Below are 17740 nucleotides of genomic sequence, written 5' to 3'. Positions count from 1 at the left end.
CAATATTTACCCCTGAAATGTAGAAGATCCCAAGAAAAGAACCTGCTGGTTTCGTGTAGCTGAGCCAATATTTGCCTTTAGAAGTCGACTTTACATTGAAATGAGAATGTTGAGAATCACACAGGCACACGTTTGTCTGATTAGCCGGATAATAGATTTTTTATGTCCATGAGGCTATTCCTGCTTCTGTGGCTCAACAGGACTTAATGATCTGTGAGATATTACCTTCTGAAAACACTCTGCTTTAACGACTCACAAACCGTCCTGGACACACTGGGAATCATGCGGATAAAGTAATTGCCCCTGAAACTAATAGAACTTCTGTTTCCCCCCCCCCCCCTCCTCTTTCTCTCTCTGTTGCTTTTCAGAAACATCCCTGAGAGCGAACGCACACTCACAGAGAAACACACTCGCAAGGCAACAATCTCACGCAGGCAACATGCAGGAGTCTGAGCCCACGGTGTGCCAGCTGCAGCCCAACATCATCTCAGTGCGTCTCTTCAAGAGGAAGGTCGGCGGCCTGGGTTTCCTGGTGAAGCAGAGGGTGTCCAAGCCGCCTGTCATCGTGTCGGACCTGATCCGCGGGGGGGCGGCGGAGGAGTGCGGCCTGGTGCAGGTGGGCGACATCGTTCTGGCCGTCAACAACAAGCCCCTGGTGGACCTCTCCTACGAGCGGGCCCTGGAGACGCTGAAGAACGTGTCCCCCGAGAGCCACGCCGTGCTCATCCTGCGCGGGCCCGAGGGCTTCTCCACCCACCTGGAAACCACCCTGTGCGGAGAGGGCCGCCAGCGCACGGTGAGGGTCACGCGCCCGGCCTTCCCGGCCTCAAAGTCCTACGAGCACTGCTCCCCACTCAGCCCCTTCAGCCCCGGGCAGCAGCAGCAGGTCAACAAGGAGCCGCAGCTCAGGGCCATAGAGAACCTGTCCTCTCCGTCCATCACCCAGTCCTTCCTGCAGAGGGGAGGCATACAGGCCCAGGACCCCCTGCTGATGAGGGACCGCGGGGGTCTCCTGTGCAACGGGATGGAGGAGAACAACGAGCTGCTGAAGGAGATCGAACCCGTGCTGCGCCTCATCAGGAACAGCAAGAAGGAGATCAATGGCGAGGGCCAGAGGAATGCAGGGAGAAGGGACGCCGAGATCCAAGTGGCCTGGTAATGTGTGATGTGATACCACCTTATTGATCCCTGAGGCAAAGGGTCTCCCGGTTTGTTTCTGGTAAGAATTAGAGCAAGCGGGGGTGAAGGACTCTTCAAGAAGGTGGTTGTTGCCTGGTTCTCTGATTGTGCCACAGTCCCTGAACTCCACCACCCAGCTGTGTTGCACTTATTGCTACACACTCTCATTCACCTAATGTGACTCAGTGTGCAAGTAAGTACCCTGAGCCAAGTAATTACTGCCTGCTCCCTCGCCAACCTCAGTTAAGACGACAACATTCGTCATGACCATTTCAGCAGCTGGAACAACTGCTTCAAGTGCTCCAGACTGTACATTCAATTATATACTATTAGTATAATATGCATTATTATAAATTTACATCCTAAGGTCACATTCTAAGACCAAAACAGAGAGAAACCCAAGATATAGTGAGCTCTCTGCAACAGTGCAGAGAAACACCAGCTTCTTTTAAACATCCTTAAACTGTTTTCTATTCTTTAAATTAAATGTCCTTCATTGTCTCATTTTATTTACCACAGAAAGTTTAGATATTTAATGTTAAAGATTCAAAACGTCCTTGTAATCTGCATTTATTTGAAGACTTTTTGCTCTAGTTCAGATATTGTCCCTGAGAGACGGGCGCTTTTCCTTCAGGAGAATCATCGATGACATATTAGATCCCAGTGCAACACGAAGCTTGTCTCACACTCCCCTTAACAGACCCACTTGTTTCTGAAGAGCTGCTGCAGAAGTGTTATTATGCATATTTACCACATTTCCTTGTATTTAGATGCAAAGTAAGATTGATTTTTCTCCGTTCTAAGTGTTCGTTCTGCAGAAGTTCTTCATGAGGCGGCTCAGTCGGAGCCGATACTCCATCTCTGTCTCAACGCACGGTGCACTGCTGGTATTGGCGTCTCGGTTATCTGCCATTGTGCTCCCACGCCCGATTGAAATCAGATTGAGGCGACACTCTCTTCTGAATCGATATCTCATTCTTGACCACTCCGGCACACCCTCATCTCTTTCATAAGGACTCTGAGTGATTCACTGCTTTCTAATGACGCATGGGCTCAGATTAAAAAAGTAGGAACAGTGAAGTCTGGTGAAAAAGACTTTTGTTAATACGACCAACTGCCTGCACAGAAATGGAGTTTTGAAAAACCTTGTGAATAATCTAAACACTTGCTTCAGGGAGGAGTCAGTTAACTGTATGTTCCATTCTGTTATCTGTATTTTTCCAGGTACATTTGTCCAGTAACATCTCTCAAATTATTTTCTTGATACAATTTGGCTGGAATAGAATGGCACGTGATAACCGATGGCTTGTTTTCAGAGCAGAGTCGAGTCTAATGACGATTGAAACAGCGTCTGCTCGTTTGAACTCCACCTCCCCCGATTTGTGTAGACGAATATGCTTTTACAAACTGTGGCAAGGAAGAGCTGGAGTGTGACAGGGAGAAGGGACGTAAGGATTTATGATTGACATGGACACGTGCTCACTAGAAAATATGTGTGCATGAGTGTGTGTGCGGGGTAGTGTGAAAGGCAGAAGAAGGCGATGTGTGTGTGTGGGCGTTTTGAATTGGACGAATGCAAACTTGAAATCACGCCGATGAGTTTATGCCACATCGGCAGCACAGGGACGCCCCCCCCCCCTTCAGTCTCACATGATACAGCTCTGAGTGAGATAGAAATCTAGAAAGTGAGAATCGTGTTTGAAATCACGAAAACGTATCGTCAATATGGCTTTTGCAATAACTTTTCACTCAAAAGGAGTATTTTCTTTTTTCTGGAGTTTGTCAAATTGGAACTGGTGAGCTCTTGGTTACGACGTGGGAAGTTGAGAGAACGCTGCTGCCAGGCAACGGCAACATTGACACTGAGATGAACGCTGCCGCCGGAATTTACAGGCCACAGAGGTTAAGAACTTTGCAAGCTAGCAGGCAGGGAAATAAAGAGGCATAATGAATATCATTATCAATATTTCTACAAACAAAACTCTAACTTTCGTAGTCTCCACCCCCACATATGTCGACTTGAAGCCTCGGACGCCTGTGCTGCGGTTCTTCTCCTAATTTTGGGCTCACGAACAATCTAAGAACGCCCAAGAAAATATCTTAAAAATGCAATTGTCAACAAACAAGACACAAGCTGTGAATTTAGAGATAGAAGAAAATTCCAAGGAGTGCTTTTCCAGGCTTGATGACCAAAGAATGGGAAAGACTGGCTTTGATCTGCCGTCCTTCAGGTTAGAGGCTGACACCCCCCCCCCCCCTTGAGCCACAGCCTCCCTGACATAAGTCTCATTTGAAGGCAGCAGGGGAACAAACTTTTTTTTCAAAAAGTTGGTGACAAATTGCCTGAGCTGACCCACATAGGAGAAAGTTGTGCCTCTGCAACAGGTGCTGATAATTTAACCTGGGAGAAGCCTGATGACAGCCGAGCTCTGTCCGCCCCCCCGCTGAGTCCAGCACAGGAAGTACACCTCTGTGGGCACAAGTGAGGCTCTGCAGGGATTTAACAGAACTGAGTAATGTGTTCAGGATCCATCTCTGTCTGTTTGCATTAGTGTGCATGTGTGCATGGTCTGGCCGGGATATGAAAGTGACGCAGGTGCCGGCTCACACACCTGACAGAAATCTGTTTGTGACTTCTAGGGACCTTGGCGTGGGAAATGGCACATCTCCCCAGCTGGCGTCAGATAACGACAGAATGCTGGAGAACATGCCGGTGGTGTTCAACAACAACAACACTGGCACTGACAAGGTAAAGTGAAACAAATGCAAATGAGAAAAAGATCATGTTAAAGAAAAGAGACTGTGCTCGATGAGAAGCTCAAAGATCCGTCGGCCCTTTTTGTTTGTGTGTTGTGTGACGCAGGCGTTTGCTCAGTGGATCTCGAGCTGTGTAATGCATGTGCGCCCATGACTGCTGCTGCCTGTCTGGCTCTTACACATTAATCCACACTATTGGCCCCTTCCACACCATCAGAAACTGAGCACGCACGCCCATGTTGCTTCTTTGCACAAAGTAATAAAGCCTTTGCTTGAGATCCCATCACCTTGGCATTAAATCCTTCCGGTGGCAAGCTGGCGCGGCATTAAATCCGGCTTATGGCTTCTACACAGAAGGGTCTGGTCACAGGTCTGAGTGTCGTAATCTGCAAACGGTCCGCATTCGTGACGTCGTCCCCCCCCCCCCCGTCCCCCCCCCCCCCGTCCCCATCAATGGGACCGGATGGGGCGAAGCGACTCCAGGAGGTCTAATGAATGCATGCAGCTGCCGATCCATCTCTCGTCGGCAAATGCGGCCCCTCTCGAAGTGATCCGGCCCCTCAGACCTGCGGAGATGAGAGTGTTAATGTGCATGCTCGTGGAAACATGTGTATGAGAGTGTGCTGGAGAAGAAAGGGGATGGGGTAGCTGGAGAGGACGTGTGTGTGCGATATGGTAAGAAGCCTTGTGTCTTTTCCTGGAAGAAGGTGTGTTTGAGATGTAAAGTCAGTGTAATAGTGTGTGTCCAGTATACGCATATGTCCTGACTCATGCAGCAGGAAGTCCCCCCCCCCTGCGGCGAGACACCCATGACGTTGATGCCTCATCGCTAAGTGTAAATTCAATAGACTCAATTTAATTCATACAAAAGCACGTGTTAAAAATTGTTTCAGGAAAATTCAGGAAAATTTCCCCAGCGTTAAATACGAGGATTTAAAGTGACACGTCGACGGCCTGCAAATGAGTTTCCTCCCGTCGGTGAAGGATTGTCCTTGTGCCTCCAGCTTGAGCTGCTGCTCCTGCATAATTTAATGTTTAATAAGCCTGTTAAAAAAGGATAGGTGGCAGAATGTTCTGTCAAATTCCACCAGCGACCGACTCCCGGAGACCAAACCTTTTGATGAGCCACTAAAAAGCTGAGAATTTGCCTCCGGGCCTCCTCAGTTCACATGCTGTGGCCTAATCATCACCCAATCAATTGTTGAAACCATAAATTAACCCTGTCTTAAAGAGCATGACTAAAGCAATTATGAATATTTAACATGTAACGTGTATTTTCATCTCTCAAACGCATCATCTCCTCTTCTCGTGAGGAGTTTTAATTTATGGGCAAATGGGGAAACTTTGAGTGCTTAACTGCATTTAGCAGAGAGACTGTGGTGATCACACTCCGCAGTGTAATTATCTGTTATCGGATTAGCTCCAATTATCTTAATGTGAAGCTCCATGGCTGCTCCCATCTGTCACATCTCCACCTTATTGGCACGGAGGCCCTGTGATTGGCGCGTGATGGGATTCGTACGATTAGTTATATGTTAGTGAGGGAATACGCAGAGCCTGGGAGAAGATGTACCATTAAAACAGATATTTTTACCATTTTAATTGTTTGCTTCTTCTCACACACGTTAGATGTAGTCAATCATTCGTAGCAGATCTGTGGATTCTTACGATTGGATTGATAAATGTGGCAAGCGAGCTAATTGAGCTAACACAAGCTAATTGGTACCATAAACTTTAAATATAGAAGATCTTTATAGTGGATATACAAAGAATGTGGGAATCGAAAACATTAAATAGTTAGTTAGTGAATGTTTCCTTTAGCTTTTAGGGTTTTACAGTTTTGTCATTTTCTTTGGTTTTGGAAAAGCTAAAGAACCTTAAAATTTGCTTTTTTCGACTTCCTGAATTCCATATCCTAATCTCATGACCTCTGTCAACGAGGCCTTTTAGGATTTGCTGATCTCACATTCAAGAAAAGTCTTCTGGGCATAACAATGTTCCTCCATCATGACACGACATTTAAAAAACAGTACATTGGCGAAAAGACATAAACTGACATTGACGGGTTGTTGAGATAAATGTGTTGCTCTGAAACCTGCATGTAGCCTGAATAGAAATTACTTTTTTATTTAAATGTAAATGCCAAAGCTATAGCTTCCGGTCAGTGAACGACAAGCTGAATATTAAAACAACACACAACTGCTCCGCGTCTCCTACGCCCAACAGGCCTGGGCCCGGTGCATCTGACTCTCTTTGTCCGTTCGGCTGACAGTCACTTTACGGTACAACGATCTTCATCTCCTGTCTCCAGCCTCAGCGCTGACAGTTTGTCATATCTGAGATTATTGCGGTTTGAGCCGGAGCACACACAGGAACTGAGCTCTTTGCTCTCCCTGTGTGTGCAAAGTCAAATTCGATTCAAATCTCCTAATTTCTCTCTGCTGTTCGAGGGGACACACGAAATGACAATGAGACTCAACCTGTGTGACAATGTTGGTATTCATCCTCCTGGAAGGAAGGAAGGAAGGAAGGAAGGGAGATCATGTCTCTGTTATTCAGAAGCTGACCCCCCCCTCTCCCATCATTATCGCTGCCGTGCACGGTTTTGGATTGATTGCTCTTGATCTTTGGCAATCACTCCGTTTCCTTCTATAGGAACACGTACAGTTGCCTTAGGGGGTTAAATTGCAGGCATTCATCAGTCAACAGCGACAATATTGGGAAAGCCAGTGAGACAGGAGTTTGTCATCCACCTGCTGCTTGCCAGTTGATTGCTTCATCCCAGTGTGGGAACTAAACCAGAAATGTGAGAGCAAGAGAGCAGATGACAAGGATTCTGTGAATAAGACTGTGAGTCTAAGAATCCTGTTAAAAGGCCTTCAGGTATTATCCATGATATATCTGTCATTAACCTGCCAATCAATGTCAAACGAGTGCAATCAGATTCACTACCGTTGATGAGTCAGTACGACTCTGAGTCATTAACATCTCACCTGGATTGCACCGAATGTCTCTTTGAGGTCAGAATGCATAAGGCAGATATAATGAATTGAGAAATGTTTCATGCATTTATGTGTGTGTGTTTCCTTTCCAGCCTCCGGAGCAGGGCAGAGCCTCCCCGACTAAGACCCTGCAGAACGGAAGCCCCTCCAAATGTCCCTTGAGGTTCCTCAAGATCAAGAACTGGGAGACTGGCACCGTCTACAGCGACGTCCTCCACCACAGCTCCAGCAAGGTACAGATATGGAAATGAGTCTAATTCAAGATTGAACAAAGTCGTCCGCTGCAGCATTTACATCTGTTGTCCTGGCAAGGACTTGATTTAAGTCATTCTGTTACAGCCTGACTTTTAGTGTTGAATCTAAATGAATGTTACAAAGTTCTTTGGTTTCTTTCTGCCCTGACGCTGGTAAAAACATAAACACCTGATGCTGTTGCAATGCAGTGTGATTTGAGGTGTTGACTTGTGTACTTACATTATCCAAAATGTGTCAAATAATGATAAATTCTGGAGAGTGCCCCAATCATTCAAGATAACGGACTGGACATTTTGCTTTTGTTTTGACTGTGAGAGTCTGAGCCAGTTATAAAACAAACTCTACAATTATTTTCACTATGAAAATGAGACTTTGTAAAGTCCATTATCAGAATTAACTAACATTCAAAACACAAGGAGATTTAGTATATTGAATTGAATCTATTTGAATGGTCAATCGTTACTCAAAATGTATATCGTTGTTCGATATATTAGGATTTCAAAATAATGATTTAGAAACGTTGTGAGTCTCTGCTTTAAATTAAAAGGTGTTTTGTTTTATTCACCTACTTTGCATATGATATAATGCATTTTGTGATTAAAATGAAATCAGGAATGAAAAAAATCAAACCAGTACCTTCATTTTCTCAAAGTGATTCTACAAATACAAAGAGCTGCACAGAGTTTGACCTGGTTAATCTATGGAAATATAACAAAGAGTTAACGTTAGGCTTTTATTGGTCGTACATGAATCTGGAGCTAACGCGATGACACATTCCAAGTGACATGTAAAGCTTTCTAGTGAAGGTCCGCCCACTACAGTGACAGATATCTGTGCATTTAACAGCATCTTAAAGACCCCGATGAACAGCGGATACAGTCGACTGAGCAAACATTTAGCCTGCGGACTTACCGACACATCATTTACAAGTCAAGTAGATTGAAGAATAATGGCTCAGTGTGCCGTGTTTTTTCTGTTCCTCACTGTCTCTTCATACGTCACCGAGCTCATGTCTGAACTGTTTTGGATCCAGCTCATTGGTCTTTAGCCAGAATGTAAGAAAAGGGTGTGAGGGAAGTCTAGGGAAAGAAAACAGAAAACAGCAAATAGAAAGAATCTCGTCCTTGTTCGGTGGATATCTTGTTGTTTTTTTAGCTCGATGGTGATGCATTGAGAGAGAAGCATCTTCAACAAGTTTTAAAGGATTACTTTTAACCTTTTCATAAACGAATCAGGGGTAAAATCTGCAGCTCTCTGTGTTCAAGATTCCACCTGATTACTTCCTGGTTGGGTTATTCTGCTCATGCGTCTTGATTGGCAATGCGTGGGAACATGCGTTTCTCCATGCGTGACACATTTTTCCCTGTTTTGCATGTGACACATATGTTTGTCACATGCATGTAAACACCATATTTAAATCACATCCCAAGCACAGAAGTCAATCCTGGAAATAAAACTGTAGCTTCTGTTCTATTTGGTTTAAAGTTGAGAATTAGTTTAGGTTCGTAAACTCATTTGTTCCAATGTGATAAGCGAAAAATCGTGGTCCTGGTTGAAAGAAACCAATGACTCACTATCCACCTTGACCATGTGTGGACTTTGAGACTCATTCAGAATTTGTCTTTAGGATTTCCTCATCGTTACTTAAAAGCTAAACGTGAGGGCATTTAGAATCCAAACTCCAAACAAAGTAAAATGTTCCTGTGTTCGTCTGCCAACATCCATCAGCTCCGTCCGTCCATCCATTTCTTTCTCCATCTTAATATGCAGCCAAAGTGTCCTCCTCTAGTTAGTAAGCCTTGCTGCCGAGCGAGGTGAAACCCGCTGTTTAAGCATTCACCCCCGAAAACGCCGCAGCCATTCGAGAACAGCAAACAGCAGCCTAATTACCTCGGTGACTTATCGGACGGGCGGTCGTGTGCATCCCAATGAATGGCCTGTAATGGCATCTTCAGATTTATTATATATATCACAGACGCTTCTACGTTGGAGGATGATCCGTCTTTTCGTAAAGGGACAGCTGGATGGCATGAATGCCCGGAGCAGTGTGATGAGCAGAAGTGCTGGAGCACGAGTGATTCCTTTGTTTTATTTTTAACACTCTCCTCATCCATTTCCCCCCCTTTTTCCTCCCTCACCTCTTGTCTCATCTCTGTTGCTCTCTCTTCTTATTTTCGCGTTCAATCACGTGTTTATCTTTAATCTTTGCTTTCCTGTGCACGTTTTCCTTTGTTGTGACTGTGATGTTCGGATTAGTCTTGTTCACCAGCTGTTTTGTCTCTTTTGGGGGGGACACACACATGAAAGGAAGTTTATTTTGGACGGGCTGCCAGTTCACGGCGTGTATTTGGACAGTGCAAGTGGGTGGTTCAGTGTAACGAGCCAATTTTAGCAGCGTTGGGGTCAATTGTCAAATTTCCTCTTGGGCTGCACGCCTCCGCTATCGTTGCTGTCGTCGTCTCTCGCTCACTCATTCAGTCTGAGCCGGTGAAGGCATTCACATCGAGCCAAAGTGACAGCTGACTTCAACTCTAATCATATTAAACTGACCACACAAGGTCGCTCCCAGCTATGAGCAGATTTCCTCCTCGCTCTTTTCTCTCTTCCTGAAGGAAACCAATCCGTGACTCACTCACTTACTCATTCACTAAATATTCGGGCCGGCCATGTGTGAGCGATATCATGAAAGAGATTGTAAAACAGCGACGATCTTTTCAGTTCAGAGTTCAGAACCTATTCCTCAAAACCCTTAATGACATCGAGTGGCGTCTCTAACGTTACACAAATGGAGTTGACAAACTTAAAAATGTTTCTAGATGAATAAACGTAACTGTTTATTTTATAGTTTATTTCATATTGTGCGTTGTGTCCTGGGAAAAGTATGTTTATCCGTATGGAAAATTCATCTTTAATGGCTTCAGAGCAGCGTTTAATGAGGTTTTTATTTGGGTTGTTTAGCAAAGACATAGACAATCTCAACAGGGTCCTATAGCATGTCAGCACATCTTTCCCCTGAGGGGAGCTCCAACTGATTATCAGCTGAAGTTAAAAGATGAGCAAGAAACAAATGTGATTTGGAAAAAGCTTTTGTTTCAATCTAATAAAGTACGAATCAAGAATTTCCTGTGTCCGTTTAAAATCAAGCAGAGCCAATACTCAGCCGGTTAGATTAAAATGAATAGTAAAAAAGAGGTGAATGTGACAGTTCTGCCTTTTGGTGAATTAAAAGGATGGTATTTAATCAGGCAGTGGGATTCTGTTAGTGTTACTCATGCTGGGAAGCAGATTTTGTGGATATTTGCAGACGTACCTCCAGAGAATCATGTTCCAGAACTCATCCCCGGGAAATCCCCCCTCATCTGTCGTCTTCTTTGTCTCGTCAGTTGCCGATCTGCAGCGAGAACGTGTGCATCGGCTCCGTGATGATCCCCAACACGCACACCCGCAAACCAGACGAGGGCCGATCCCCAGAGGAGCTTCTCCCACTGGCCACAGACTTCATCGATCAGTACTACACCTCCATCAAAAGGCAAGCACGCCTGCAGCAGTGTATCCATACTGTGAAAGGGTTCAACTTTAGTTATTCCTACTTTGACTTATAGGTAGGTTCATGTTATTGTCTCACCTGTCCCGGTGTCCTGGTTCACAGGAATGGCTCCAAGGCCCACGTGGACAGGCTGGAGGAGGTCACCAAGGAGATTGACGCTTCCGGAACATATCAGCTAAAGGACACTGAGCTGATCTATGGAGCCAAGCACGCCTGGAGGAACGCAGCCCGATGTGTGGGGAGGATTCAATGGTCCAAACTACAGGTGCAATGTTACTGCAATCACGGTTTAGGGCTGTCAGTGCTAGAAACTGTTTCCATGCTGCTTCTTAAGGCTCTTATATACTTCTACGTATCCGTTTCTCGGAGAGGTCTCAGCGGGGGGCTAAGAGTCTTTTTGATTTTTACTTCTCCGACGACTATCCGTCTAAAAACAATTCCCCGCCCAAACCCATAGGTGGCGCAACGGAAGACGAGCTCAGAGAAGCCTACCCCATTTGGGAAGAAGAAGTCCACGTGTCTCTGTTTACATGTTAGCCTGCCTCCCACACACTGAACCATGGCAACTAACAGAACTAAATAAAGTGACACCCAGCGTGTCAAGATGCTGATGTAATCGTTTCTTAGCGCAGCGGTTCCCCGGTCTTGTTTCCGAACTGTGTTGCTGATTCCACAGCTTGAATCTGCTTGAGGCTACATGTAGCTAGAAGCTACACGGACCTAGCTCCCCCCAGCTTCCACACACAGTCAGCAGGGACTCCCGGCACTAACTACTACTATCCAGTGTTTGCTTCTAACCTGACGGTATTATAGAAACAGTGTCATGATAGAAGTGGAATTAAAGTCGTGACGGCGGGTTCTTGCACTGTTACCACCGCAGTTAGCATGGTGGCTAGCCTAGCCTGCTAGCGCCGTTTTGAAAGCTCGTTATAACCGTCTGTGACCGTGCACACATGCCCTCAGTGCTCTAACGAGCCACCGTCAGCCGGACAACTCCGCTGGCTTAACACACACGTCACATTAATCGTAGAATCATAGTTGTGTTCGTGTTTGTTGCTACAAGTAAACAGGACGTTTGAGGTCCGGAAATACGGAAATGACGTCATACGGAAATGATGTCGTTCGCGGACCAATCACAGCCAAGAGCGGTCAGTCGGGTCTCCAACATGAAGACGGATAGTTAGAAAAATCAGACGTGTACGAAAAGCTGTCCGAAGCACTCGGAGAGGGCGTTTCACGACGGATAGGGCGGTCTTATCTGTCCGTAATAGAAAAAACGGAGAGGCATAAATTGGCCTTTACAAATGGACATTTAAAGTGGTCACTACCATTAATAATAATAATAACATCTTTATTTAAATTGCAGTTTTCATAGCTTAAAATTCAGTTAAAGAACATATTGAGACAATAAAGGAGATTCAAAAATAGTTTATTCCTTAAACTGATATTTCTGCTCTTGTACAATATTCAAGGAATTCAAAGAAATAGTGAAAATACAAAACTATCTTTTATCTGCTTGCACATTAAAGTCTGAGAGACATTAAATGAAGAATACATTTTATTTATATAATTACATATGCTCTCCAGGTTTTCGATGCTCGAGACTGCACAACGGCTCACGGAATGTACAACTACATCTGCAACCACATCAAGTACGCCACCAACAAAGGCAACCTGAGGTAAGAGGCAACAAAACGTTGTTTAACTCTGCAGCTCTTGTTTCCTTTTGTCGTCTTTCTTTGTTGGTTTTGTTCTACTCTGTCTGTTCCTCCACTCACTCCTCCTCCCATCTGCTCCCTCCGTGTATCTTATCACCCCTCTCCATCCCCGACTACCCTGACTTGACCCGCAGTCCCATCTGTCAGTGAGCGCTCTGTCTCTTAACGCTGGATCTGACACTATCTGCTCCCTGTCTGTCTGTCAGCGTCTCGGCGCCGAACGCTGCCCTGTCGGCGCCGGGCGGCAGACCTTGCTAACAAGCAGTCATTTGTCAGACCTGCGCGGCTCTTGCTTGCTTTCTGCCAAGTTCCTAATCACATGTGACATCTCAATATTTACTACTGGGATGATGGATAGCTTCTGAATCATTACTACGCTCGGTCTGGCCTTCGGAGGGACAGCTCGTATACAGATGTTGATAAGAGGCAGAACAACATCCTGGCCGAGGCTCACGTTGACATAAATAAACACAGACATATATGCGAACAAGTTGTGTAATTGCAATATGTTGCAATAGTCTGGGATTTTGTTTTGCTTATCTGAAATCACCTGTCAATATTGCAGAGATGATTCCGAATGTGATGCAAGATGACTGAGAGTCAGTGGTTTTCTAAGTAGTGAAGCTGGAGGATGATATCAAAGTTTGTGAGGATGTTAAGTGAAATATCATGAAAAGGGAAATATATTATAATATATATAAGATTGATCAGTTCAAAGTGAATAATCAGAGTAAATGTTTTTATCATTTCTCCACTTGTAAGCATTAATAAGATGCCAATAAATTGATTGTTTTCAATACAATACAACAACTCTTATACAGCATTTTGACAACCTGGCAACCCATATGTATTCATGCATCATAACTTGTTTGATCTATAACTTATAACTTCTATATAAGTGTAGATAACTGTTGTCACCACTAACACGAACCTGCAGTACAAGCTGAGGAGCTGTTTCCTACAGATGTTGGCTGCAGGCACAACTGGCCCAGATTCACAGCAGCTGCACTAACCCCTCAGCGACTGACAGCTTAGCAGCATTAACACTTTTACCCGGTCATGACATTAAAACACCATCGAGATGTAGAATCGGCCAAAGGTAGCGGAGCTCAGGCCTTTGACAGAACATGGTTAAATGGCTTATGTTATGGATTACGTGCACAATTCCAACCACCTGCTGATAATCATACTTAACAATCCATATATACTATATAATGCTTGGTTTGAAGGATTAACGAGGTGTTAACCTAAAATGATACTCGAGCACAGTTTATCTGACACTAATCTCAGCGTTTTTCAAGATATGAGACCAAAACCAAAACTAGTAATCGGGCTAAAATGTAACGGAGCTCGATTAAACATTGTTTCTTTCTTGCAGGTCGGCCATCACCATATTTCCTGCGAGGACAGATTGCAAACACGACTTTCGAGTGTGGAACAGTCAGCTGATTCGTTACGCAGGCTATAAACAGCCTGATGGGCTCATCGTGGGAGACCCTGCAAACGTTGAATTTACCGAGGTACAGGAGAGGAGCAGCAGAACGTGACACAGGAAGAAGACAATCCCTGTTTGTACTCAGCTCAGATGTTTGTTCCGGTCTCTAGATCTGCATGCAGCTCGGGTGGAAAGCTCCGAAAGGTCGTTTCGACGTCCTGCCCCTCCTGCTGCAAGCCAGTGGAAACGACCCGGAGCTGTTCGAGATCCCTGAAGACCTCGTCCTGGAGGTGCCGATCACACATCCAAAGTGAGTTCAGCTTCCCTCCTGAGCATGAGATATAAAGAGTTCTGCAGAAACAAAGAACAGAGGGGACTGCACACAAAGACCTCCACCCACTCATACATCTCTAACCAACCCTTCTCAAACAATGGGATACTTTTTAGCGAGAGGTCTGATTGGATTTAACTCACATTCCAACTGTTCCTATGCCAGTTCTTTGGTAAGCATGGGACTTGTTAGTGTGTTTACGAGCATCCTCCTTTTTTATCCGAGTGCGTTTATGTTTCACGAAAACTTCTCTCAACAGCAGCTTCTGTCTAAAAGCTGTATCGCCCTTGAGAGTGGAAGCATTAAGCTGCTGCGTCTAATACCCATAATCACAATAAAGAATTGGGTATTATGGCTAGACTTGCTTTCAGACACGCAGACACAGATGCACACAGAGATACCACAGCGTCACTACACGCTACGTTGAAAGCATTTCACAATCCCTTGACACAGTGATCTCTCTGCCATACACCCCCCCCCCCCCCCTCCCCCCCAAAAAAAAAAAAAAACCCTGGCATCTTTCTGCTCCATACCCAGCATCAGCTGGCCCTAAGCTCTGGCAGCAGCTTGGCACGGGCCGCGATCACTACGAGCATCACATCATTACACGAGATTAGATCCAGCTCTGCAAATAATGCACTGAGAGCAGAGTCAACAGTTTCCCTAGAGGCCGCGAGGAGCGAGTGGTGCCGCCTGCTGTCCAGCAATGAAAAGCTGTAAAGAGTGGATTTTTTTTGTATTAATGTGTGTTTTGGCTGCACGGCTCTTTGACGATATGTGTCCCGGAGGGTAAGTACCTGTGCTCGTAAAGACTGGCAGTGCATATTGCAGGTGTTGGACTTTTACCAGACCGCATTTTCAACATGGAGCGTTTCTCTGCTCAGGTACGAGTGGTTCAAAGACCTGGAACTGAAGTGGTACAGCCTCCCGGCGGTTTCCAACATGCTGCTGGAGATCGGCGGCCTGGAGTTCACCTGCTGCCCCTTCAGCGGGTGGTACATGGGCACGGAGATCGGCGTGAGGGATTTCTGCGACAGCTCACGCTACAACATTCTGGAGGTAGAGTGCCGTGCCAAAACACGGAGTCATGATCTGTCGGGAGAGAGGCACAGATTGAGCCGTGTGCAGGGAGGAGCGTGTGCTGTGTTACCAAATGAGCCAATCAGGATACAGTGGTATTGTGCACACTGAGGAGAAAGCTGATGAGCAGCAACTGTCTGTTGCAAACTCTCTTGACACAAATTACACAGAGGGATGTTGATCCAAAATATGTGCATTACTTTTCTGCACTTCGTGTGTTCAAATTTGGCATATGATGCTTTTTGATTGTTTCATATTTGGACAAGTGTAGAGACAGTTTCTCATCCTAACGCCTGTGATAAATACCAAGAAGTGTGCGTGCAGTTTTTGATGAAGACGGCTTGTGCATTATTCTTTCGTTTCCTTCTGTGTAGTAATTTGCATTATTTGGTGAATAGGAAAATATAAAAAACCTGCTCTCAACCTTTAATTTTAGTCATTGAGGATAAAAAACTTACATTGAAGACATCGTTACTTTTATGATATTTCGTCCCAGATGTTGACGAACATTTAGAAAAGATGCTTCCAACTTATTTTTATTTTGCATCTGCTGAACGCGTTGAACTCACTTGAACCTCAGGGCGGCTGTGGCTTAGGTGTAGAGTGGACGTCCTCCAACTGAAGGTCGGCAGTTGGATCCCCAGTCTGACCCATCTGCATGCTGAAGTGTCCTTGGGCAAGAGGCTGAACCCTGAATGGCCCCCCATAGAATAACAAAGTGCTGCGAATAGATGCACTGTATGAATGTGTGTGTGAATGGGTGAATGTAAAACTGTACTGTAAAGACTAGAAAAGCGCTATAAAAATACAAAACCATTAACCATTTTACCGTTTACCTAACAGACAGAAGATTGAATTAGAAAACCCATGACGTTCAATGGGCATGTTCAGCTAATGTAAAGCACAATGTTCACACCGACTTTCATGTCAGTCGTATTCAATTTTCTTTACATCTCAAACAGGAGGTTGCTAACAAGATGGCCTTAGACACCAGGAAGACTTCCTCTCTGTGGAAGGACCAGGCGCTGGTGGAGATCAACATTGCTGTTCTCTTCAGCTTCCAGGTACGTTCATCTCTACTTTCATATCATCTATATAAAAGTAAAACTGATATTTTGTCAGAACAACTAACAATCGCTCCTACTTTATTTTAGACCTGCAAAGTGACCATAGTGGACCACCACTCTGCAACTGAGTCCTTCATGAAGCACATGGAGAACGAGTACCGGGTGCGTGGTGGTTGTCCCGGCGACTGGGTGTGGATTGTGCCTCCCATGTCGGGAAGCATCACACCGGTCTTCCACCAAGAAATGCTCAACTACCGCCTCACCCCCTCCTTCGAGTACCAGGTGAGACGATGAGAGATTCTCAGTCTCACTCCACCGTTATGATATCGACTGCCTTGGCTTGACATTCTTGAAAATGCCACCAGGAGAGTAACAAGGAACTTCGGGGGCCTTGGGGCGAAGGGGACCGTCAAGGAAGCAAATACCCCAGATCTAGATTCAAAGGGATCTAGTTATATTTCAAAAGCTCTGTGCCCTTTAGCTTTGATTAGTTAAAAGTAAAGAGGCTGAAACCAGAAAACCATCCTAGATAGATCTCACACAAACTCACACATTTTAGTCACCTCTAAAAGACACTTTGGCAGAAAGTTAGCGACTTGGGGTCTTTTCATGGTTCTGACCATGTTGTTGTTGCAGTCTCCTGTACATACCGTATCGGCCCCAGCGTAATGACGGCTTTGCGCATCCTGTCGCGACGCACCGGAACGTTTCACCTGTCATTTAACTGAACTGATTGAACTCTTTAGAACAGATGGAACCTTTCTTTATATAGTATATCACTCAAAACAGACCAGGCACCAGCCATGGGCTATACAATAAAAAATCCTGAGCACTAACTGTGTTTATAGCTTTACCTTTTCCCTCTGAACGAATTCACCACCGAGGTAGAAATGTCTGCACTGGACATTCTTGAAAATGGCACCAGGAGGGTTACAAGGAACTTCAGGGACCATGGGGCGAAGGGGGCTGTAGGGGTCCGTCGAGGAAGCATATACCCCAGATTCAAAGGGATCAAGTGATTTAGATATATTTCATTGGGTCTTATTCCAAAAGCTCTGTGCCCTTTAGCTTTGAGTAGTTAAAAGTAAAGAGGCTGAAACCAGAAAACCATCCTAGATAGATCTCACACAAACTGTTTAGTCACCTCTAAAAGATACTTTGGCAGAAAGTTAGCGACTTGGGGTCTTTTTCTGGGTTCCGACCATGTTGTTGTTGCAGTCTCCTGTACATACCGTATCGGCCCCAGTGTAATAACGGCCTTGCGCACCCTGTTGCGCCGCCCCTGAACACTTCACCTGTCATTAAACTGAACTGATTGAACTCTTGAGAACAGATGGAACCTTTCTTTATATAGTATATCACTCAAAAC

General features: G+C 45.1%; 1 protein-coding gene across 1 annotated transcript in view; it reads left to right on the top strand.

The window, feature by feature from the left end:
* Nucleotides 1-439: 439 nt before the first annotated feature.
* The window catches only part of nos1 (nitric oxide synthase 1 (neuronal)), a 29180-nt gene continuing 11879 nt past the window's right edge, over nt 440-17740 (top strand). Inside the window, exons 1-11 of the mRNA XM_061071947.1 lie at nt 440-1155; nt 3820-3928; nt 7031-7171; nt 10577-10722; nt 10843-11005; nt 12328-12419; nt 13837-13978; nt 14064-14203; nt 15109-15283; nt 16267-16368; nt 16459-16653. Of these exons, the coding sequence (XP_060927930.1) occupies nt 440-1155; nt 3820-3928; nt 7031-7171; nt 10577-10722; nt 10843-11005; nt 12328-12419; nt 13837-13978; nt 14064-14203; nt 15109-15283; nt 16267-16368; nt 16459-16653 (2121 nt within the window). The remainder of the gene's footprint in view (nt 1156-3819; nt 3929-7030; nt 7172-10576; nt 10723-10842; nt 11006-12327; nt 12420-13836; nt 13979-14063; nt 14204-15108; nt 15284-16266; nt 16369-16458; nt 16654-17740) is intronic.

Source organism: Limanda limanda, chromosome 5, assembly GCF_963576545.1.
Source record: "Limanda limanda chromosome 5, fLimLim1.1, whole genome shotgun sequence".
NCBI lineage: Eukaryota > Metazoa > Chordata > Actinopteri > Pleuronectiformes > Pleuronectidae > Limanda > Limanda limanda.
The sequence above is the reverse complement of the archived record's forward strand: the minus strand, read 5'-3'. Positions and strand labels throughout refer to the sequence as shown.